Source organism: Macrotis lagotis, chromosome 1 (genome assembly GCF_037893015.1).
Source record: "Macrotis lagotis isolate mMagLag1 chromosome 1, bilby.v1.9.chrom.fasta, whole genome shotgun sequence".
Lineage (NCBI taxonomy): Eukaryota > Metazoa > Chordata > Mammalia > Peramelemorphia > Peramelidae > Macrotis > Macrotis lagotis.
The window spans coordinates 579,027,130-579,051,347 of record NC_133658.1 but is presented as its reverse complement, the minus strand read 5'-3'; the positions used below and the strand labels follow the sequence as shown (position 1 = coordinate 579,051,347).

General features: G+C 35.5%; 1 protein-coding gene and 1 pseudogene across 4 annotated transcripts in view; both read left to right on the top strand.

The window, feature by feature from the left end:
• The window catches only part of CCDC14 (coiled-coil domain containing 14), a 44,785-nt gene that overhangs the window by 667 nt on the left and 19,900 nt on the right, over positions 1 to 24,218 (top strand). For 2 of the 4 annotated variants that reach the window (XM_074214677.1, XM_074214679.1), the window contains exons 2-9: positions 6,581 to 6,639; positions 7,718 to 7,799; positions 9,702 to 9,768; positions 9,860 to 9,994; positions 16,270 to 16,470; positions 16,590 to 16,675; positions 17,756 to 18,212; positions 20,103 to 20,244. In XM_074214677.1, the coding sequence (XP_074070778.1) occupies positions 6,581 to 6,639; positions 7,718 to 7,799; positions 9,702 to 9,768; positions 9,860 to 9,994; positions 16,270 to 16,470; positions 16,590 to 16,675; positions 17,756 to 18,212; positions 20,103 to 20,244 (1,229 nt within the window). The remainder of the gene's footprint in view (positions 1 to 6,580; positions 6,640 to 7,717; positions 7,800 to 9,701; positions 9,769 to 9,859; positions 9,995 to 16,269; positions 16,471 to 16,589; positions 16,676 to 17,755; positions 18,213 to 20,102; positions 20,245 to 24,218) is intronic. The other 2 variants (XM_074214678.1, XM_074214680.1) reach the window with 2 other exon arrangements.
• Positions 56 to 6,639, top strand: LOC141507230 (immunoglobulin-binding protein 1 pseudogene; annotated as a pseudogene).

Sequence of the window (24,218 nt, the reverse complement as noted above, 5' to 3'; positions counted from 1 at the left end):
CGGGTTCCCGCCTGCCCCGCCGGGAGGAGGGAGAACCGAGCGTCGGGGCCGGGGCCGGCCCTCGGGGTCGCCCCAGCCTGAGCCCCTCTGCCCCGGCACGGTGCCCTCGGAGGGCCCCGGGAGGCGCGGAGTGGAGGCACCTGTTCAGGAGCTGCATTTTAAAAATGACGTTGCTTTACTTGAATATTTATTTAAAAATATTTGAGTTCCAAGTTCTTTTCCTTCAGCCTCTCCCCACCCGGTGAGAAAGCAAGCAGTTGGACACGCATTAGACGCGTCTCATCCCTTTTCATGCTCCTCCTTTACCGTCCACTTAAAACCTACCTACATCTCCCCCTCCTCACAAAAACCTCCATCATCCCATCTTGTGCCCTTGTGGGGAAGCTCCTCAAAAAGGATGTTTGTGTGTCTGTGAGCATACGTGTACGCATAGACACATTTGAGCATATGCTTACATATATATCTACATATACACACATACGCACACGGATGAGTAGAGAGAAGTAGATTATTAAAATATCTTGATGTGGCCTTGGGCAAGCCACTTAACTCCATTTGCCTTGCAAAAACCTTAAAAAAGAAAAAAAAACAAATATAGGGGCGGCTAGGTGGTGAGTGGATAGAGCACTAGCCCTGGAGCCAGGAGGACCTGAGTTCAAATATCACTTCAGACACTTAATAATTACCTAGTTGTGCGGCCTTGGGCAAGCCACTTAACCCCATTGCCTTGAAAAATCTAAAAAAAAAAAAAATCTTGCTGATGGTCTCCCTTACCCAAGTCTCTTCCCACCCAAGGCCATCCTTCATCTACTAAAGTGATCTCCCTAGAGTGTAGTTCCAACATCTCCCTCTTCCTCTCTTACCCTCTCCTTTTCTCCCTCTCTCCCCACTCCCCTTTACTCCCTCTCTCCCCTTCTCACCCTTTCTCTTTCTTTCAATGTCCCTCTTCTTCCCACCCCAACTCTACTGATTCTACATCAACTTAAGGTTGAGATATAAAAGCTTCTGTCATTCAGAGCTCTGCATAACTTTCCGCCCTCACACTTTTCTAGTCTTTTTACTCCTTAGAGTACAGCCATCTCTATTCTGCAATCTATGTAATTAGCTTCCTTGCTCTTCCTAGCCCAGGACTTCTTTGGCTTTCCTGCATACATAGAATGTTTTCTCCCCTCATCTCTACCTGGTTTCCCAGGTAAAAATTCCCAGCCTTTAGCACTCTGCCTGGTGCTCTTAAATGTTTGAGAACTTGTTGATTTTTTAGTTGATTGTATGGGTTAAGAAGAGCAGAGGCAACAGTTATTGAAAATCCAAGGTGTGTGGGTTTTTTAAAAGAGAGAACAGGGGTGGCTAGGTGGCGCAGTGGATAAAGCACCAGCCTTGGAGTCAGGAGTAACTGGGTTCAAATCTGGCCTCAGACACTTAATAATTACCTAGCTGTGTGGCCTTGGGCAAGCCACTTAACCCCATTTGCCTTGCAGAAACCTAAAAAAGAGAGAGAGAGAGAGAGAGAGAGAGAGAGAGAGAGAGAGAGAGAGAGAACAAAGCTAAATGTGCAAGGCACTGTGATAAAAATGCAAAGAAAGGCAAAGGATAGTCTTGAAAACAACTATGTACAAGCAAGTTATATATAGGATAAATTGAATGTAGTTTTCAGAAGTAAGGGACTAACATGGAAGGGGGATGAGAAAGGCTTCTTGAAGAACAAGATGCCATTGGAGAGAACATTCCAGGCATGGGATACAGTCAGTGAAAATGCAGGGAGCTGGGTGCATTCAACTTAAAGCATTTTCCCTGGGATCTCATTTCACCTGATGACGATGGGGAAAAGTCTCCATACTATTTTTTCTTCAATCCTCATCCTCTGCAAACTTTCTGCTGCATAATCATTTGCTGCTGGAAACTTTCTTCCTTTAATTTCAGTGACTCTTCTCATGGGTGTGTTGTTCTGAATGATGCTCCTAACTCTTCTCAGCATATTAATGATAATGAAACTTGATGAATTCTCAGATTCCCTTCTCTATACTAACTTCCTTAGATAGTTCATCTCTCCATTTCTAAGTAATATATGATTTCAACAATCAATGTGTTAATGATTCCCAAATCTACATATCCAGCTCTTGACTTTTCATTTACATTTAATGCAAACCATTCAATCTGGCATAGAATCCTAAACAACTACTCCCCCTTTAATATATCAGACATTAGCTTAGTTCTCTCACTTTTCCTCAGAAACTTCTTCAATTCCATTTAAACCACTTTTTTTTATCTCTTAAACTAATCCTGCATTTTGTTAAGTCTGTTTTCAGTTCTTCCCTCCTGAAATTCCCCTTTTTTCATTTGTCTAAATGCTAAAAATTTTCAAGGACACTGAAGAGTTCCTCTTTCATGAAGAGTTTCCAAAATAACTTCACCATATAATTTTCTTTCACTGATTTCCTTATTAGTGAGGTAGATACTTTTCTATATTCTCTTATTCTCTCTTGTATGAGATCCATCAGCAATATCTGATTTTAAAAAAATAGAATCATATCTAAGTGACTTTTGATTTACTTTTGTAGTCTTGCTGAGAAATTCTCTATTTTTTCCATCAAAATGACTATTTTTTCATTTGGAACATTCTTCCCAAAGCTACTAAACTACCTACTATTATTTGACCCAGAGATACCACTAATAAGTCCATACCCCACAAAGATAAAAAAAAGAGGAAAAGATAAAAAATGCTTATAGTAAATCATTTTATGAGCAAGTTATGACATTTAAGTTGGATGGAATATTGTTTTATAAGAAATGATGGGTCCTTCCCCAAGATCATAGAGGCAGTGATGGTGGCAACCAAAAATGAAGACATGGCCAAGTCTGCAATTGCTGCAGCTGCTAAAGACCAGCCACTGCCCCCAAGATGAGGATACCCTCCAGTCAATGAACTCTAGATTCATTCAAGACAAGGTGAAACAGGGTTGGGAGAGCCTGGAGAAAGCGTCTTGCATAATGACACAACTTGACCTGTTCAGCCCCATTGTAGACTTGGAGGATATTTCTTCCTTCAACCTGACGTATCTGCTCATACCTACTTTTTGAGGAGCCCTCACTTTGAAGCAAGTCAGATTCAGTCACTGGCTGGAACTAGTCCTCCAGTCTGCTCAGGTCCATTTTGGGGGCTTTTTTAAAGCAATGTCAGAATTACCAGATCGCAAAGTCTAGCCTTCCCTCAAACCAGGACAAACCCTCCTTTAAAAAAAAATCGCTGGAGGGAACCACAGGAAGTCAACAAAATCTCATTGCTATGGCATCAAGCCAAAACAGAGAAACAAGCAAGGGACAGAATTGGAGAATAAGTTGGCATCTCTGGAATCTGCTATAGAAAGTGGCTGATCAGATGAGCAACAAGTCTGAGGGTATTACCTGCTTCACTTAGAGAAGTGGGTCAACATTAGTTTAGAGATCGAGAGCATTGACCAAGAAATGATGATCCTGAAAATCTGAGACTCAGGCAAGCAGGCAGCCATTGTCTCCACAGATGAGACCTCCAACCAGCCATTTTGTTCTCACTTTGGACACCACCCTGGCCTTCCTATTTGACTATGGTTATCCCAATCTGGCTTCCATGACAGTACCTGACTAGTATGAGCACCCCCAAAAATGGGACACATTCAAGAATGCAACAATGAAACACAATCGGAAGGCAGAACAAAATGAGAATCAGAAAACAAAGAGGGTGAGGAACATTCACTACACAAAAGGCATAATTGGACAACTAGAAAAACACACATCCACAGAGTTTATGGCCACCAGCAGAACATGGGTTAATCTCACCCTGAAGAAATAGGACCAGCTCAAATCTTCACTTCCAGCGGTAAAGTTTTTATACTTCCACTCCCCTGACCACCTCCCTCTCCTGTGTACAGTGACTCCAGAGTCAATTCTTCTTGCTGTGCATTTAATAAAGTATCAAAAGACTTTTAAAAAAGGATGATAGAGGGCATGGTTTCAGAAAAACATGGTAAAAAATGTGCATAATAGAGTGAAGTGAGCAGAGTGACTTTGAAAGAATAGGGAACACTAATTAATACCATGTAACAAACTACCACAATTCTGGATGATTCATGGTAAAATATAATGCCCTCCTCCTGATAACAAGGTGATAGATGGGTGCAGATTGAGATATTTTGAACTTCTCTAATGTGAGAATTGATTTGATTGACTATACATGTTTGTATGGCAGTTTGAGGGTTTCTTGTTTTCCCATGATTGGAAGAAGATAGGAAGAAAAAGCAGATTTTCGTTTGGAAAATTATGACCTAAATATTATAATAGTGAAAAAATTAAACAAATATTTTGGGAACCTCTAATCTTTTGAAATTATTTTTAGAGCTTTGGCTCTTGTATTCTAAATGGAAGCAAATCTTTACCCTCCCTCGATGAGTTTGAGTCCAAATTTAAGTTCATGTCTGTAGATGCTAACCAGTATCCTAGTCACTTCACTCCAGTGTTTTAGGAGCAGAATGGAAAGAACCCTGAATTTGTAGTCAACATCACTTAGGTTCAAACTCTAGCTCTGCTTCTCACTGCTAAAGTGATCCCAGGATCTCAAGATCAGATCAGTGATCTCAGACACACACTTAGGATGTCTAATTTTCAGTTTCTTCATCAGGAAAATGAGAGTTGGACCATATGATTTTTAAGATCCCTTCTATCTTTACATCTTTGATCCAGTAATTAAAATGAGGAACAGTCTAGTTAATGACAAATTTTGGTTTTAAAAATGAATTGCAACTACAAAGTGATAAGTATGATTTTCTTTTGTGTTTTATAATTGGCTTTAAAGTTATTCCTAAAATGTTTTGAGTAATGGCAGTGTCATTGAAGAGAATGAATAATCTCACATGGTGTATACTTTCAAAGAACAAGACTTACTAGGATGTATAAAATCTGTTATGTATAATGTTTGTATCATTGCTGTATGGTTGAAGCAATAATAGTATCTTCAAATTGTTTCAGCTAAATTGTCAGATTTTCCAGGGTCACTTCTACCTTTTATTTTTCACATTATACCTTAATAAAGTATTGAGTACATAGGTTTTTTAAAAAAAAAAAGTTTTAATTAGAAAAAAACTTATTGGATTGAAATAAATGTATTTGGGAAAGAATGAAGGAATTGATTGTACTCACTTAGTAAACTGGAAATTCAGATCTGTGCTTTAATAAATACTATTCACAGTTGCTATTTAATATGCCTCTATCTACTATGTACATCTCTATCAAAGGACCTGACCTTGTTTCTCTGCTGTTCTTTGAACAAGATATTCCATTCTTGCCTTTGGGCATTTTTTACAGAATGCTCTCCTTCCTCATCTCTGCTTCCTGATTTCCCCTAGCTTTCTTTAAGTGTGAACTAATCATAGAAATCTCTCTCAATTCCCCTTAATTTTCTAGTACATTTCTTCTATTGATTATTTTCAGCCTATCCTGTTTATAGCTTGTATTTATATCAGTTATTTGCATGTTGTCTCCTTTTTTAGATTTGAGTTCCTTGAAAAGTATGGGTGGTCTTTTGCCTTACATTATATCTTCAGTATTGGGTTTGGGAAGTGGGGGGGCAGTGTATTCACTATGCTAAATGGTTTACAACTATTTCATTGGAGCCTTACAAAAACTTTAGATAGGTGCTATTATTATCATCCCCATTTTACAAATAAAGGAACTGAGGCAAATTTAAGTATCTTGTCTAGAGTTAGATAGCTAGTAAAAAGTTGAGATTGTATTTATGTACTTTTTTACTACTCTAATGAAATTCTGTGGTGATACTTTTTAGTGATGATGGTTTGTTTCTCAGATGGAGAATAGACTTGGTGATAGGCTGATTGTGTTTGTCATTCTAAGTCTGTTAAGTTATATTTGAAAGGTTAACCTCAGAAAGTTGGATTTTTCTGACCTAACAACTCTTCATGTCACCCTCCTAATAGGTAAAAGGGCTACAGATTGCATGAGTTGCAAAAGAATTCTCACCAGACCTTGAAATAACACAGTGCTTGGGGCAGCTAGGTTGCTCAGTGGCTAGAGTACCAGCCCTGGAATTAGGAGGACCTGAGTTCAAATCCAGCCTCAGACACATAATAATTGCCTAGCTATGTGACCTTGGGCAAGTCACTAACCCCATTGCCTTAAATTTAAAAAAAAAAGAAATAACAGTGCTTGATAGAGGGCTTCAGAAAAGCAATTAAATAAATAGAATGTATTAAGTGTGTCCAGAGATTGGGGAAGCAGGCAATTTAGAAGTAAATGTGGAGGGACCAAGGAGCTGACTTTTCTCCATTATGTAGGATGGCATGGATTGGCAGAAGATGACACTACATCACAGATTAGACATTTGTGGTTATAAGTGTTTTTCTGCAAAACAAAAGTCTTACCATTAATCACTTATCCTATACACATGAAGAATTTAATACAGTGTTTTGACTCAAAGGGTTTTGTATGGATGTGAAAACGGTAAACATTAGGATAGATTTAATTCATTTAAAAGAGTAGTAGTGCTAATAACATGCTATAATAAAAATATGTGGACAATTACTTTAATATTCAGCAGGTATCATCATCTGGAAGACAAATTGGATCAAGTAAATTAACAACTGGAAAGAAAGGGTAAGAACTTAAAAGAACTAAAGGACTTCAGATTACCTAGTCTCTGACCAAGATTATATAATCAAATTCCTTCAAAAAGGTGACTTTTTATTCATTAAAACTGATTGTGTTTGTCATTCCAAGTCTGTTAAGTTATATAAGAAAACACAATGACTGCTTATTAGCAGTTTTCATAACCACTAAGAGATTTAAATGCTGTTGGGAAATTTTACCTTGGTCTTCTCTTTTCCATCAGTCTTCTGGTAGAAAGACTCTAATTGAAACTGTGTTCTAAACTGGCTCTGAGTTTTCTTCAAATATTGTCTCTAGTAAATTTTATAAATTTTTGTAAATTCCAGAGTGGTGAGGTGGTGCAGTGGATAGAGCACTGACCCTGAAGTCAGGAGGACCTGAGTCCAAATCCGACCTCAGACAATAATTACCTAGCTGTGTGACCTTGGGCAAGTCACTTAGCCCCATTGCCTTGCAAAAAAAAATTGTAAATTTCTTCTTTAGCAAAATGTTTGTCCACGATGTCCCTTTAGACATTAAGAGGTTTTTTACCTGTATCTTTTTTCAAAGGTTAATCTGAAACACCTTCGAATTGTAATAAGCAGTAGTGTACAACAAAGTACAGATTCATCCAGTCACAAAGGCAGTAATAATACCTTTGAATTTACAAGTATGATGATAGGTATTTTTTAACTCTATGCTCAGTATGCCTAGCAAAGATTTTCATTAAAGTTCCAGTCTAGTATGCATTATATCAACAAGACACTCCATCTCTTGACTGAACATTTTCTCTGACTTCCCCTGTAACTGGAACACTCTCCTTCCTCATTTCTGTTCTTGACTTCTCTAACTTTCTCCAAGTGTGAGCTAAAATCCCATAGTAAGCCTTTCTTCATTTCTCCTTAAATTTTTTTAGTTTTAGATTTAAAACCTTTACAGAGATTTTAAAGATGGCTAAGATAGGAAATTTACCTCATTATAAATTAAGTGAAGCATTGTTCTTTTCTTTTGATACTTGGGGATTAAAAAATATATATTTAAATTGATTTTTAAAAAAATTCCATCAACCTTTGTCTTTGTTTCTCAGGATCCACATGAGAAAAATAGCTCGTGCTGATACAGATTCTGGTTATTCCCTAAGGGACTATTCTACTGATTCTGATGAGCAGGTAAAAAAAAAAAAGTAAATTTTGGTTATCTTGTGCATTAGATACAAAAGCTCATTTAATCTGACCATTTGTAAATCCTAATAAATGAAAATATTTACATATGAAATGTTGACACAGGAAACATGATTTCTTCCTTTTTAATTTATTTCTTGTTATTATCTTGATTCATCCCTTTTCTGTTTCCAGCCTAATAGACATGCTCCAAGAAAAGTGAAAAGTTATTTATTGTATAATCAGCATCTGCTGAACCTGATAGTTAGAAATCATTACAGACTCATTCCTTAATGTTGCTTACTGTGCCCAATCCTCAGGGCAATGATTCTAGACAAAATTGTTATTTAGTCATTTTTCAGTCATATCTAACTCTTCGTGACCCCACTTAGAATTTTCTGATTTTTCAATATCTGGAGATATTGGAGTGGTTTGCTCTTTCCTTCTCCAACTCATTCTATGGATGAGGAAACTAAGGCAAATGGTTTAAGAGACTAGGTAGAGATCAAGGCCAGATTTATCAGGAGGATGTCTTCCTGACTCTAAATCCAGTACTGTGTCCACTGCACATCTAGAGACAGGAGACATCCTTAAGGAAGCAGAAAATTATCTTTGGTTCACCCCCCCCCCCCCCAGAATATGAAGTATTCCCAAAAGATACCATATCATATGGCCACATAGTCCAGGTCACAGCAACTATTGTATCTCACAACTTGTAATCTCTTTCTGACTTCTTTCTTCTCTTTCCTTGCCCCGAATTACTTAGAAGCCACATAGTTGTAAAGCCCATTCTCAGATATACCAAAATGATTGCATTGCTTCTTTTTTAAAGGGTGCTCCTAAATTTCAACAAGACATTATAATAACACAGTTTGTGATATTCTTCCCCTCTTGTTCTATATGTCTGACTGATTCTTCTCAGTCTTTTTTGATGGTTCTTCATTCATATAGTACTCACTAACCCTTGCTCTCCCCCAAGGCTCAGTTATGGACTCCTCATATTATACCACTTTCTGACTTAGTCATTTTTATCAGCTCCCATGGATTCAGTTCTCATCTCTATGCAGATGATTCCCAGAATCTATATTTCCAGCACTAATCTCTTTCCTGAATCATGTATCACCAATTGCCTTATAGTCATCTAATTGGATGTCTCAAGAACATCTCAAATTCATATACAGAACAGAAATCATTATCTTTCCCCCTCAAACCCTCCCTTCTTCCTTACTCCCTTATTACTGTTAAGGACACTGTCATCCTCCAAAGTGCACAGATTTAGTATCATTCTCATTTTTAAAGAGAAGGTCTGAGTATGTCACTCTCCTATTCAATGAGTTAAAATTTCTTCCCATTATATTCAGGAAGAAATAGAAATCCTCTGGCATTTAAAGCTCTTCCTGCTTCCTTCTCCTAACTAATAAGTATCTTCCTCTCTGAGATTATCTTCTATCCAGAGAGAGAGAGAGAACGAGTATGTGTGTGTTAGTGTCTTTATATGTTCATTCTTTCTGTTTGCCTCTTTTTGGAGGGGTGGGTTGCAAGGCAGTGGGGTTAAGTGACTTGCCCAAAGTCATACAACTAGGTAATTATTAAGTATCTGAGACCAGAACTGAACTCATGTCCTCCTGACTCCAGGGCCGATGCTCTATCCACTTCACCACTTAGCTACCCCAGTTTGCCTCATTATTTTAAAATCTACTTTGTCCTTGAGAATGTATACTTCTTGAGGACAAGGACTGTTTTTGCCTTTCATGCTGCTAAGCATAATAACACTTAATAAATGCTTGCTAACTGACCATAACCAGGTAATCCCACTGTCTTCTCTATTGTGCTCACATCTTTTTAGTATTGTGTTTATTTTCTTTAACTAGAAACATATCAGCTTTATTCTAAAAGATTTTCTACTTACAGGTTGGAACAGTACCCCAAGGACTTGAACGTTGTGCATCTTTACTCCAGGATATTTTGCAAAATGAAGGTTCAGATTTTTAAAATGCTTTCTCAATCATTTTTTTATTGTGTAAGTTGTTTGTGTAGTTTAATGACTTTTAGTTTAAATTACTCTTTAGAGGCAGCCTATCAGAATCCAGGAAAAGGGTCTTCTGAGAAGCTTGGATCCAGACCTTGGGAATGCAAAGGAAATAAGCCAAAAAAGAAAGGACACCCCAGAAGTATTGTTCCTTCATGTGTCCGTAAAGAAATTTGTAAGCACTTTTTTTTTCCTCACAAATATAAAGCATGCATCTGAAGTTTTTATTCATTAACAGATATTGGGTTTTTTGATATTATTATAATTCATCCTATAACAGTTCTCAAAGTTGGAAAGATTGTTCTTTTCTCTGTCCTTCTTCCCAACTGTTGACCATTTCTATGTTTATTAGCTAACATGTTTCTCTCCCCATGTGCTTCCCGCCCCCTCCCCCCTTCCAAATAAGATATATCCAGTATAATTACTGTAAAACAGCTCTGATTAACATTTTTAGTAGGGCAGAAGATGGAAATGAGATTTGACGATATCTGGATTTCACTTCTTTTTGCTCTAGTGAATTTCATTCTACTATTTCTTAAATCTTCATACATGCTTTAACTATTTAACAAAAATTTCTTTCTACCCAAATTCCCTTCTTCAATCAGAACCTCCCATTGAAAATATACTTTCATTAAACATAGCAAAGTGAACTCTACACAGAGAATATATAAAATAGGAAGAGAAGAATTAGTAACCTTTTGGAAGGCCTGCCATTGATTGCTGTTGAGTGTAAGCAAATTTTTTGATTCATTTTCTTAAATGCATGATCAGTTGATTTTTAATATTTGTTGAATTTACTGAGTGAAATGATTTATCAGCATAAGCTAATGAAGTTCAGAGGACAGAGCAGGCCCAAGGAAAGAGTCCTGCAATTGATAATTACTCTATACAAGGATTGAGAGAGAGTGTTATAGGTCAATGGGATGGGATCAAAAGTCGAAGTAAAAAAAGTCAGCTAAGGAAAAACAGATATAGAGACAAGGCAGTTAAGGTGCCAAATCTAAGAAATGAACTAAAGTAAGAATAGAGTGGTGTGAAGAATTAGCAAAGAATATCGTTAACAAGAGTGATGTTGAACCAACTACTCCTTGATGAGAGAGATGGAGGAACCACATTTTTGCCTTATTTTGTATCCCTAGCTCTTTAACACAGTTCAGACACTTAATAAATGCTTACTGATTAAGGAATAAAACATACATACATACATACATACATACATACATACATACATACATACATTATGTATCAGATTTTCAAGAATATATCTTTTTAGCTCTTTAGATATAGTCTTATGTTCAATTACTTCAGTGGTTTCCTTTAGGGTAAAATGTGAACCTGTTTTTGATATTTTGAGCCTTTCACAATTCATACCCAATTCTCTCATTTCACTTTATTCTCCTTCACACACTATGTCCCAGTCAGAATGTCTAGCTTGCTAGTCCTGTTACACAAATTTCTATCTCCCACATCTGTGTCTTTGTACTAACTGTCCTGGAATGCTTTTCTTCTGCTTCTTAAAATTTGTGGCAACCTTTAAAAAGCTAATGGGCAGATAGGTGGTGCAACAGATAGAGTACCAAGCCAGGAAGATTGAGTTCAAATCTAGTTTTAGTCAAGTCCTACTTACTTAACTGTGTGACCTTGGGCTTAACCCCATTGCCTTGCAAAAAGAAAAGGGAAAAAAAAAAAAGAAAACCTAAGCTCAAGTACCACCTATTAAATAATGACTAATGAATTTAAAATAAAAACATTAAATTTTTCTATTTTTAGGGGGGTTTTTTTTAGTTTTCTGTAGAAAATGTGAGCTCAAAGTTATTATGTTATTTTTTTTACTTTGTTAAGCTCAGGTACCTTCTTGAGGCTTTTCAAATGTTAGTACTCTCCCCAAATTACTTGGCATATACTTTCCATTTACTTATCTGTATATGTTATCCTCCATGTCACCATCCATAGCCAATATCACTTTTTCTATCTACCCTAACATCTTATCCCTCCTCCCCCAGTAGTCCACATTTATACACTAATATATACCAAACTACTTAAAGAAAAATTGGAGAACTAAAAGGAATCAAACTAATGACCCAAAGGCTAGAATTAGCTCAAGGCCACTATTGGGACCAAATCGCTTATATTTGAAAAGAAAAAAGAATTTTCAGTTCTTCCTCACCGAATAGGACCCTCTCCTATTTCCACCCCTTCACCTGTATGCCTTTAAAGTTGGGGTTCTTGACACTTTTTGTGTTTTATATTGTGACACTTGAAAACAGTACAGGAAAAAAACTCAGCAAGGTAACATGCAAAGGAAATGAAAAATCTGATCATTCACCTTATATCTCAGGAAAAGACAGAGTCCAAAAGAGCAGGTCAACAAAGCAGACCATGCTGCTATAGGCCTTATGTTTTACAGTAGTACCTATTTCAGAATAGCTTTAAGAAAACATAAGTGCTTTTCTATCTGATCTACTAATACTCTCACCATCCAAAAGACCATTTTATACTCTTCTTATCATTTGATAAAATGGGAAACTTTTCAAATTCAACTAAGCAGTCTAGTTAGCAATTTCAGATTTCTTTAAATCATTTTAATGACTACCTGTTGGAGGAACTATTTGCCAGATTCTAAATGAACACCTAATCAAACTATCTACCTTTTCATCCAAATATCCTTCTTTTCTCAAGGAGAAATGCTACTTACCTACTGAGGGAGTTGTGTAAGCTCAAAAACTACATGGGGCTTGAAATAAGGTCTGATTCAGAACATCTCTTATTTTCCCAGTGGTGACCCAAAGGGGAGGTAGAAGTTGAGGATATTTAGTGTGGAAAGGAAAATTTTCAGTAGTTCCCCAATCCCTTTTCTCTTTTGCAAAATGAAAGATGTTTGATTATGGAGTTGTGATCTGCATTGCTGAACAGAACTTCTCAATAGATCACACAGTCTTTGGTCTGTATGTATTTCCCCACCAAAATGTAAACTCCATGAAGTTATGCTTATTCTTAATCTTTGTATTCCTAGGCTCTTAACACAGTGCCTTTCACATAATAGGAACTTGATAAGTGATTGAATTGAATCAATTTTTTTCTTTTTGTTGTTGTTTTTTTTTTGTGGGGAAAATGGGGTTAAGTGACTTGCCCAAGGTTACACAACTAGTAAATATTAAGCGTCTGAGTTCAAATTTAACTCAAGTCCTCTTGACTCCAGGATCAGTGGTCTTAGCTTCTGCACCACCTAGCTGCCTCTTACTATCTTCTTAAGTTATAGGCACAAAACTACTGAATAACCTGCAGGTCTCTGACTTCTTTCATTTTTCTCTCCCAAGTTACATTTTGTACTATTTCTACTCCTTTTTCCTGTGCCCACCTTTATATAGAAATTACAGGTATATCTATCAATTGGGTAATGGCTGAACAAATGGTATATGACTGTAATAGAATATTAATGTTCTGTAAAACAAATAAAAGGAGTTATTTCAGAGAATCTATAAAGATTTGTGTGAACTGATAAAAGTGGAATAGAATCAGGAGAACTATTTATAAATAAAACAACATAAAGAAAAACTACTTTGAAATACTTAAAAACTGTGATTCTGCAGTAACCCATGATGATTCCAGAGAATCCATGATAAAATATGTTGTCTATGTGGAAATTTGTTTTTCTTGACTATGTATATTTATTACAAAGTTTTGCTTTCCTAGTTTGTTACAGTTTATTTTTCCAATAGAAGAGACAAGTGTGATGAAGGAAGGTATTATCATTAAAGCTGCAAAAAAAAGAGTTCTTTGAAGCATTTTCTTAATTCACCCATAAAGGACAGAAAATAGGTTAAAAAGACAGACACAATCAGGACAATTTAAAAAGTGATACTGGATTTATTGTATATGTAAAAAGAACAGAAAGTTGTACATAATAGAAATTTAACATACAATCCTCTTTTTTTGTTTTGGGTTTTGTTTTTTTAATTCCAGATTCTTCATATAATTTCTTTACTTGATCCTCTACAGCAGACAGGACCATATTCTTCAGGGTGATTCCCTATTCTCATCATTAACAGTGCAGGATGACAGGGCTAAATGCCTCTTCAAGTACTTACTGCCTTGCAGAGCCTCCAGTTAAAAAAATATTTTTTCCAATTACTAAGCATTTTTTTTGTCCCCACTGGGGAAAAAAGAGAGGGAAAAAACCCTTCTTTTAAATATTTACAGTTAACTTATTAAATTAACTAACTGTATAACCTTGGGCAAATCATTTAACCCCATTGCCTAGCAAAAAAAAAAACAACAATTGCTTTTAAGGTAGTTCCACCAGCTCCTTTATTCTCCTATCTGAAGGAGAAGCTTCTGAGCTCTCTAATCATCTAACTTCAACTGCTACATGTCTTTGATTTTTTTAGAGCATGAATAGTCGTAGAAGTGGTTTAGTTCCTCTGTTAGTTTCTCAAGACATTGGTCATATGACAAAGATCATTTAAAGTACCAAGTTAGTTTAGTGTTTGTAGTTGATCTAAAAATTGATTCTTAGTAACCTTTGCCTCTTTTCTACAGAAGTTAAATGGACGGGCGGCTAGGTGGTGCAGTGGATTAAAGCACCGGCCCTGGAGTCAGTAGTACCTGGGTTCAAATCCGGTCTCAGACACTTAGTAATTACCTAGCTGTGTGGCCTTGGGCAAGCCACTTAACCCCATTTGCCTTGCAAAAACCTTAAAAAAAAAAGTTAAATGGATCCTGATATTAGATCTATTAGAATAGACCTTGCGAAAAAATACCCAACTCTAGGATATCTGTCTTGTGTTTATTCTTTCGAAAAATATTCAGCACCTTCTCTCTATGCATAACCCTCCACTTCCAGGTTCTGGGAGATAAGAGAAATGTCAAAAAAAACAATCCTTATCTCGCAGAGAGAACTTTTGGGAAGACAAGACATACATGGGAAAACATATCTATCTTTGCATTATTATTAAAGTGCCTACTGAACCATAAATGGTAAATATTCTGGTTTAGCTTATGGAAAAATACCTTTGAACTGTATTGGTGGTTATGGAAGGTTTCAAGGAAAAAATGGATTTGAGGTAGATTTTGAAATGTTAGCAGTATTTGAATGGGCAAGGATATTCCTTGTTGGAGTCCCAGGATAAACCATATTGAGGTAGGAATCAGGTATTTTGGTGATGATAAATTATCCTGGCTAGAGTAAATTTAGGGAGTTTGAGGACAGTGATAGGGTTGAAAAAGTAAGTTGTGATAGGATTGTGGAAAATTTGAGGTTCCAGCCAGGTTAAGGAATTTCAGTGGTCTCTTTTACATGTTTATATTCATTCTTCCTATCTATTTCCCAACCATGCCATCTTTTCTGTCCATTCTCCTCATTGCTGTCACACCAGAACTTGTACTTTATTCCTGGAACCCTGGGTTTTGATAGAACTTTCCCTTGTTTTACTCAAAAGTACTCCACTTCCTGGATACTTCCAAACCTCTGGGCCAGATAGCTTCCTTCCCTTTTTAGTTCTCTATTTGTTATCATCCCCCATGAAGACATAAGTTTCTTGAGAGCAGTACAGTGCCAGACACATACTAAGCATTATGCTTTTTTTTTTCATTTAATTTACTTTTTCATCAGTCCAAAAAAAGCTTTTTTTTTTTACTTACCAAGAGTCTAGTTAATATTGATGAAAACCTTGCAATATTATTTTTTAGGGGCTCATGTTCTTGGGAAAAAATGGGGACCATGAAGAATTTTAGTGAAACATGAAAAAACTAATTTTTGAGGGTAGTAAATGGAAATTGTAAAATTTCTTTCCTTGGAGATTTTAAAGAGTAAAGGTAATATCCCTCTGAAATTTAAGAAGTCCTCCAAATCATAGTATTGGAACAGACAATTTTTTTAAATGTTCTTTAGATGCTTTTTATTTTTTAATATCTTTTTATTTTGAGTTCCAAATTCCAACTCTTCCCCAACCCATTGAGAAGGTAAACAATAAAACTTTTCTATATTAGACATGCTGGGGGGGAAAAGGGGGAAGGGAAGGAAGAGAGTAAGAAAAATAAAAAGAAAAACAATGTGCTTCAATATGTACTGAGAATTCATCAGTTCTCAATGGAAGTGGATAACTTTTTTCATCAAAAGTCTCTGGAATTGTCACAGATCACTGTCTTGATCAGAATTGCTAAACCTTTTATGGTGTTTTATTATTACAGTATTTCTATAACTGTATAGTATTTTCTTGGTCACTTTACTTTGCATTGGTTCACATAAGACTTTATAACCATCCCTTTCATCATTTATTACAGCACAATAGTATTCCATCACAATTATAGACTACAGCTTGTTCAACCAAAATTATATTTATTTTTCCATGTCCCCTCCAAATTTTAAATAAATGATTATTAGAGCTCCCATCCAACCCTAGAATCAATGGTGTGAAAATCTGGGATAATCTTTGTTTCCTTCTCCATTAGTATCTTCAGATAACAAGAAACATCTACCTACTATAGCTTCTACTGAAAATGAAAAAGATCCTTCATGCACAAAACAGATTCAACCAATCCAAGTACCTTTCAACTTTGACTTTTCCACAATGTACAAAACCTTCTGTGAGCACGTGCAGACACAGATGGCTCTGATCAATGCTCAAAGTTCTCAAAGTATTTCTGACTCTGGTTAGTATGAGTGACAAATTTTCAATAGTGTGAAGTAAGAACTATAATTAAACTGTCTTCTTATTCTAAAAACAGTGTAAGGTTTTCTTTCCTTCCTTTTTGTCTTTTAAAATGTCAAGGTCCTCCAGTTGTTAATTATGGCATACCCACCTCCACACCAATTCTCTCTCCTCATGATCCAACTCAGCCTTCTGATGTTCAATCTGTAAGTACAGTTCATTGTACCATAAACATCAATTGTCTGTTAATAGCTATCATTTGCCTTATATGAAAAATTAAATTGATTTCATGAGCTTGTAGCTCTTGATACCTTAATCCTATGAAAGACATTTATAGATTTCATATTTCCATCAGATTTGTAATAATCATACAATGTATAAAAGATCAAACAAATCTATCATGAGTTCTTGTACCATAGAAAAATAGTTTGTACTTTATTCATGTGCTCATGTGTTTATGCAGTTATTATATATATATATATATATATATATATAGACTTTTCCACAGATTTCTATATAAAGCAATTTTTATGTAATAGGTATTTGCCCACAAATGTGGGCAAGGGAGAGGGAGGTAGGAAGGAAGCTTACTACCTTTGGTGGATAGGGGTGAGGCTGGTAGGTGAGGGTATGCAGTATATAGTTTAAGGGTATGTGATGGGGCTAGGGATCAAGAAGCAGGAACAGGAGGAAGGGACAGCCACATGGGATTTGACTGCAACAGAGAGGTAAAATACATGGAGGGCCAGATAGGATTATAGACTGGAAAGGTCAGGTGGCAGGCTGGGGCTGGGGACAGACCCTCAGTATCCTATATCTCAGATAGATGGAAAACAGACACATGGAGGATAGATTAGAGAAGTAGCTTGATCCAAGTGCACCAGTGGAGGTGGTGGTCTCTCCAGGAGACCATTCTTCTATTTTCACTTGAAGTGGGATCTTTTAGGAGTTGTTTTGTTTTGAGAATTTTCTATTTGGGGGGGGTTGGGAGGGGTCAGTACATACAGTAAAATTAACATAGGTTTTTCTTGGAATGTGAATTTCTTTCAGAATTGTTTACATAAAGTCAAATTTGTATAATGCAAATTTACATAAGTAAGAATTTTTATATAAGCGCCTCAGAGATGTAGCTTCTTATAATTTTGATTTTGATTAATCTCAATGACTACCTTTTCAGACAATTTTTTATAAAACTTAACTTTACATCCTTTTTTCCCCCATTTAGGAAGTTCAAGTTCCCCTACAAAGTAGAACAGTTTCTTTAACCTCTTAATGTTCCATTGCAGACCATCATCACTAATCCTCCTCACACATCTTGTCTGCCAACATCTGGGGAAAATAACCCAGCTGTTCCAGTAGTTCAACCATTAGTCCATGATAATAGAATTCTAGCAGCACAAGGAATATCTGAGCAGTTGGGCAAGGAAATAAATTTGTTGAAGTGTATCCAGGCATCCCTGGATCAATTACATCCTCATCAAATTAAAACACAAGAGAAAAACCAAAGCCAGCAGCTGCCTGTATTCTTGACTACTGAAGGAGAGAACTCTTCAGAAGAACATATTTGGGAGTCTTCAGGTGATGATGAGGACTTAAAAATGGTTGAAATAGCAGTTATGCAAGACCAAAATTCTGCCAAGAATATACAGAAGGCAAAAAGTGCAAGTCCAAAAGAAGCATCCCCCAAAATGAGAACACTTCATTATTTGTTGGGAGAACTCAAGACATTGATTATGGAACAAGGTAGTACATCATTTCTTTTAGAACTTTATTATTCATTGTTCTGTACAACTGTTCAATATAATACAAGACTAAATGCCAGTTTTAGGGTATTGACGTTGGTAATTATTTAAAGTTCAAATAACTCTTTGAGATAATATTGGTAAAAATGTCTTTAGCCTTCAAGATAGGATTCTGTACAATATCATAGAAACTTTAGTTTTTAAAGAAATTCAACCTTAATACTATTTCCATTAATTTCAAATGTTTTTGGACCAGAAAGCTTCAAATTTTACATGATTCATCAACAAATGCTTATTAAGTACCTACTGGTATTGTGTTCCAAGAATGTGTGATTGTATTATTCAGTCCAAATAAATGAATGATGGTATAGTAGAAAAGGTACTGGAATAGGAATCAGGAAACCTGAGTTTTGGTCCTGCTTCTACCCTAAACTTACTTTGTTCCCAGAAGCTAGTCACTTATCTCTCAGTCATAAAGGGATTAGACTAAATTATTCTTTAACTCTCTTTTACAGTTTTCAAATTCTATGATTCCATTAAAAAGCTCAGCTTCCCCTCCACTCCCACCCCAGCCAAAAAAAATAAAATTGATAAAGCTCATTCTAAGAGAGGGGAAGAAGTTCAGTAGATTCCATTAAGTAATATATATCAGTGTTTATGAAACTTCCATGTTGAAAGGACTTTCTAAATTAAAAGTTCTTTTTAAGTCCTTTTCATTCCTATCTAATAAAGAAAAAAACTCAGCAGTAGAGAGACTTGCTATTTCAGTGAAATTATGTCGAGTTGGCTGTCATTAAATGTTTTGTTCTTATCTATTTTCTCAAATAGTCACTTTTGCATTCTGGCATGGAAACTAAAAAATAATGCCTAATCTCTGCATATGTCTGTAAAAGTGTACTTCATTAACCTAAAAGCATCATTTTCCTTGTGGCAAATTTGTTGTGCTGTTGATTCTACCAACTCTTGGTTTTCTGAACTGAAGCAACCAGTAGTTGTACTGCTAAATAAATTTGTACGGTTATCTAATTGATTGTCTCCTAGCTCAGAGTGATAGCTTTAGCTTTTCATAATTGTTTTGATGCTTCAAATATATTTCCTACTTCTTCCAGACTTTGAATGGCTAGTATACCCGTTTTCTTACTTTTTTCAGTTCACATATACCATGAGTAATAATGAGTTGGTTTAAAAGGGCAATAGAATTAGTGAGAAGAACGGTGCTGCTTTTAATAACATACCAAGGAAGCAGTGGCTGGTTTTTATTAACTCATAATATTATAGAATTTTTAAAGCTAGAAATGGTCTTTGAGATCATCTAGAGTAAGCTATTAATTCATACCAGAAACAAAAGTTGTCATTGTGACATAATTATGACTTGTATATGTGACTAGTCCATGAACTCTTTGAAGGCCGCCCTGAGAGAATTACTAATACAGAGTAAAGGTAAATATAATTAATCTATTATTCAGTATAATCATTTCTCAAAGGTATAAATGGGAAAAAATTTAATATAAATTTCCTACAAATGCTTTTTTCCCTCAAGAAGTTTTATTGAAAGACTAAAAAGAAATGAATGCAAAAGAAAACCACTTGAATAGAAATAGGCCCCTTCCAGTGTGAACCACCTACCATAGTTTTTATCTAAGGTGATCCCATTAAGATCAAAATGTTCTGATTTGAGTGTCATCATTTTTTTATACTGCTTAACACTTCATAGAAATTCTAATGGGAGGACACATATAAGCCTTAAGGAGAAGGGGAATAGTAGTCCTGGATAATTAACTCAATACTTAATTCAACTTAGTATATCACCAGTGTGTGTATTTAGGAAACATCTCTTTTTTAGGGACTAGATATGTATAATATTGCTTTTACTGCTTTACTTTTTTAATAGGGGATTCTGAAATTCAGAGATTGATCAAAGAAGTGGAAGAGTACATATTCTTGCTTCCAGAAGTAGCAGAAAATACTCAAATGGAGGGTGAAATAGCTTTAACTATGCAGTCTCTAAGGAGCGAAAATATTCATTTACGCAGGTATGGTTTTCTTTGATTTGAATAATACAGCAGTGGGGAGGAGGCAGGGAGAGACAGAGATGAATACAAAAACATCAAAGATCTTAAATATCTAATGGGGGAATAAAATCTACTCGGATAATTTCATTATACCATAATCAGTATAACAAAATGATATGGATGTTCAGGTAAAGAAGAAATTCCTTTTGTGTGCATCAAGGAACACTCATATTTGAACTAGGTCTTGCAAGAGAGTTGAAATTTGGGCAAGGTGAAGTGGAGTGGGGCAGGCAGGGGAGCATTCCAGGCAGAATAACAATAAATAAATCCTTTTTGGTTACTTCATTTTTTTTCCATCAAAAAATTTTATTTCTCATTTATTTCTCACCTACCTTTCTCATTATAGTTCCACATTTCTTTTGGTTACTTGTCAAAATTTAAAAAGCAAACTTCAAAGATTTGCAATTAATATAAGTCTCCCTTCGTGTCTCAGCTAACATTCTACCTCTTGCATAATGCCTCTCTCAATCCTCCATCTTATGTCCTCCCTTCTGAGTGTCCTCAATTTACCCTGTCTGTAGCAGGTTTGTATAGAGTTGTTTGTATATTGTCTTTCTCCTTAGATTGTGAGCTCCTTGAGAGCTAGGACTGACCTTTGTCTTTCTTTGTAATCCCAGTACTTGACACTGTACTTGGCCTAGCACATAGAAAGTGTCAGTGCCTGCATGTTGAGTTAATGACTTTAGTAAAGATACTTTTTTTAAAAATTGAGCAGTAGGGGAAAGAAACCTAGTCTCTACTTCTAGTTCTTTCACCAAATTACAAAATTCTGGAATTTTAAACACGTGATTTTACCTCTCGATTTTAATTTCTGATCTTTAAAATATAGTAGTTGCATTATATGATCTCTGAGGGAGTCTATTTCTACACTGGATGATTTGTTGAGATCTTATAACTGTCATTCTATGTTTAAAATTGATGTGAGTGATTTGAAATGAAGCATTTGAATAAAGCACTTGCATTTTTTTGAGCGTTTTCCCCCTTTTTTGTAATTTGTGGGAGAAGATAATTTTTGGAAGTAAAACAAACTATATTTTCTATTTTGTTCATAATATAATTGACACCCAATGTAGGCTTTCTTGAGTATGTAGTAAGAAAGAGAATTTTTTTTCCATGTTATTCAGCAGTTAAAACTTTATTCCAAGAAAACTCTGGTTATCTAGACTTGGGAAGTGCATTACAATAGACCAATTTAAAAACAGAAAACCTGAAAGTTGACATCTTAAGTGTTGAAACTTTTGTTTTTTTAACTGTTGGGTGTGAGTTTTTATTTATTTATTTTTTGAGTTTTACCATTTTTCCCCTAATCTATCTTCCCTACCCCCCCACCCCCACAGAAGGCAGTCTGTTAGTCTTTACATTGTTTCCATGGTGTATACATTGATCTAAGTTGAATTCGATGAGAGAGAAATCATCTTTAAGGAAGAAAAATAAAGTATAAGAGATAGCAAAATTATATATTAAGATAAGGATTTTGTTTGTTTGTTTTTAAATTAAAGGTAATAGTCTTTGGTCTTTGTTCAAACTCCACAATTCTTTCTCTGGATACAGATGGTATTCTCCATCACAGATACTCCAAAATTATTTGTTCCTGATTGTTGCACTGATGGAATGAACAAGTCCATTAAAGTTGATCATCACTCTCATGTTGCTGTTAGGGTGTCCAGTGTTCTTTTGGTTCTGCTCATCTTGCTTAGCATCAATTCAAGCAAATCCTTCCAGGCTTCCCTGAGTCCCTTCCCTCCTGGTTTCTAATAGAACAATAGTGTTTCATGACATACATATATCACCATACCACCATATACATATATGATGGACATTCACTCAATTTCCAATTCTTTGCCACCACAAACAGGGCTACTATAAATATTTTTGTACAAGTGATTTTTTTACCCTTTTTCATAATCTCTTTAGGATATAGACCCAGTAGTGGTATTACTTTCAAAGGGTATTCACATTTTTGTTGCCCGAATTCCAAATTGTTCTCCAGAAAGGTTGGATGAGTTCACAGTGCCATCAACAATGTATTAGTGTCCCAGATTTCAGATATGGGATTTTTTTATGGAAATTTCTCTTCAATGCACTTTACATCATCTTCCTTTCTTGACTAAAATGTAGTGGTATTGACCTTGTCTATATAACTTAGAGGTCTCATTATGAACTACGTAGCTCTAGAGAAATAGTTATAGATACAAAAGAGTAAGGCCAGTGCAGCCCACCTGAGCACTTGAGATGTTGGAATAATCATTGATAGCAAATGGATACCACTAATTACAGTGATTTATTCTAGAGCAAATCTCTAAAGATACTCTCCTTAGAAGTCATTCTCTAGAAATTTGAAACTAGGAAATTTTATTCTATATGAGCAAATTCTCTCAAATTGAATAAAGTAATAAAGTAATAAATAAAAGTAATTTAAAAATAAAGTAATAAAAATTAATGTCAAAGGAGCACAAATTCAGACAAACCATACTTTAAAAAAGGCAAAATATTACTCCAAAAATATTGAAAGAGTGGTGAAATTCTGTGTGTATGTGTTTCATCTAAGTTCAGAAATGGTTGAACCTAGGTTATTAAATGTTTTGACGTTGAAAACTCAGAAATATTGATTTCCTTAAAACAGAAGTCTCATGGGTGAAACGACCTCCCCCCCTGATTAAAAACATGGATCTCAAGTACTGATATTATCTGTGGGATCACAGATTTAGAACTGGAAGGAGTGTTAAAGGCCATCTTATTTTAAGAATGAAAATCTTGATTCCTAGAAAGATTAACTGCCCTTGTCAAAATCACAGAAGTGTTAAGGAGCAGAACCATTTGAACTCAGGTCTTGTCACTCCCAGGTTCTCTGTTCTTGATGTCTCTTTTTCTAAATTAGATTTCATATTGAAATAGAAATCACAATTTGATATAGAAAGGAGAAATAGTATTAGATCCCATCCATGGTAGGAAACTTATGAGCATGAAAATAAAATTTGATTATGTCATATCCAAAAAGAAAGACTTTCTTTTTAGGTTTTTTTTTTTTTTTTGCAAGGCAAATGGGGTTAAGTGGCTTGCCCAAGGCTACACAGCTAGGTAATTATTAAGTGTGTGAGACCGGATTTGAACCCAGGTACTCCTGACTCCAGGGCCGGTTCTTTATCCACTATGCCACCTAGCTGCCCCTAAGAAAGTCTATTTTTAAATGTATAAATTTTGAAAAAAAAAATTTTCATATATCTGATGGTGCTTCCATTGCATAGCAGTTTTTAAAAATTTTGTTTTTCAGCTACATGTAAAGGTACCTTTCAACAATATTTTGGTTTTTTTTTTGATAAGGTTTTAAGTTCTATATTTTTCTCCTTCCCTTTCTCTCTTCCCCTCCGACAGTAATCTAATATAGGTTATACATGTATAACTATGATAAACAATTCTATATTAATCATATTGTAGAATAATCAAAACAGAAATTTTTTTTTAGGTTTTTGCAAGGCAAATGGGGTTAAGTGGCTTGCCCAAGGCCACACAGCTAGGTAATTATTAAGTGTCTGAGACCAAATTTGAACCCAGGTACTCCTGACTCCAGGGCCGGTGCTTTATCCACTGTGCCACCTAGCTGCCCCTAAAACAGAAAAAAATTTTAAAAAATTGAAAAATTGAAAATAGTTTGCTTTAGACTGCATTCAGACTCCATAGTTCCTTTTCTGCATGTGAATGGTATTTTCCATAACAAGTTCTTTAGAATTATCTTTGATTATTGTACTGCTGAGAAGAGTAAATCTATAATAATTGATTATCATACAGTGTTGCTGTTAATGTGTACAATGTTCCTCTGGTTCTGCTCACTTCACTCAGTATCAGTTCATGCAAGTCTTTCCAGGCTTTTCTGAAAATCCTATTCCTCATGATTTCTTAACAGTGCAATGGTATTCTATTATATTCATATGCCATAA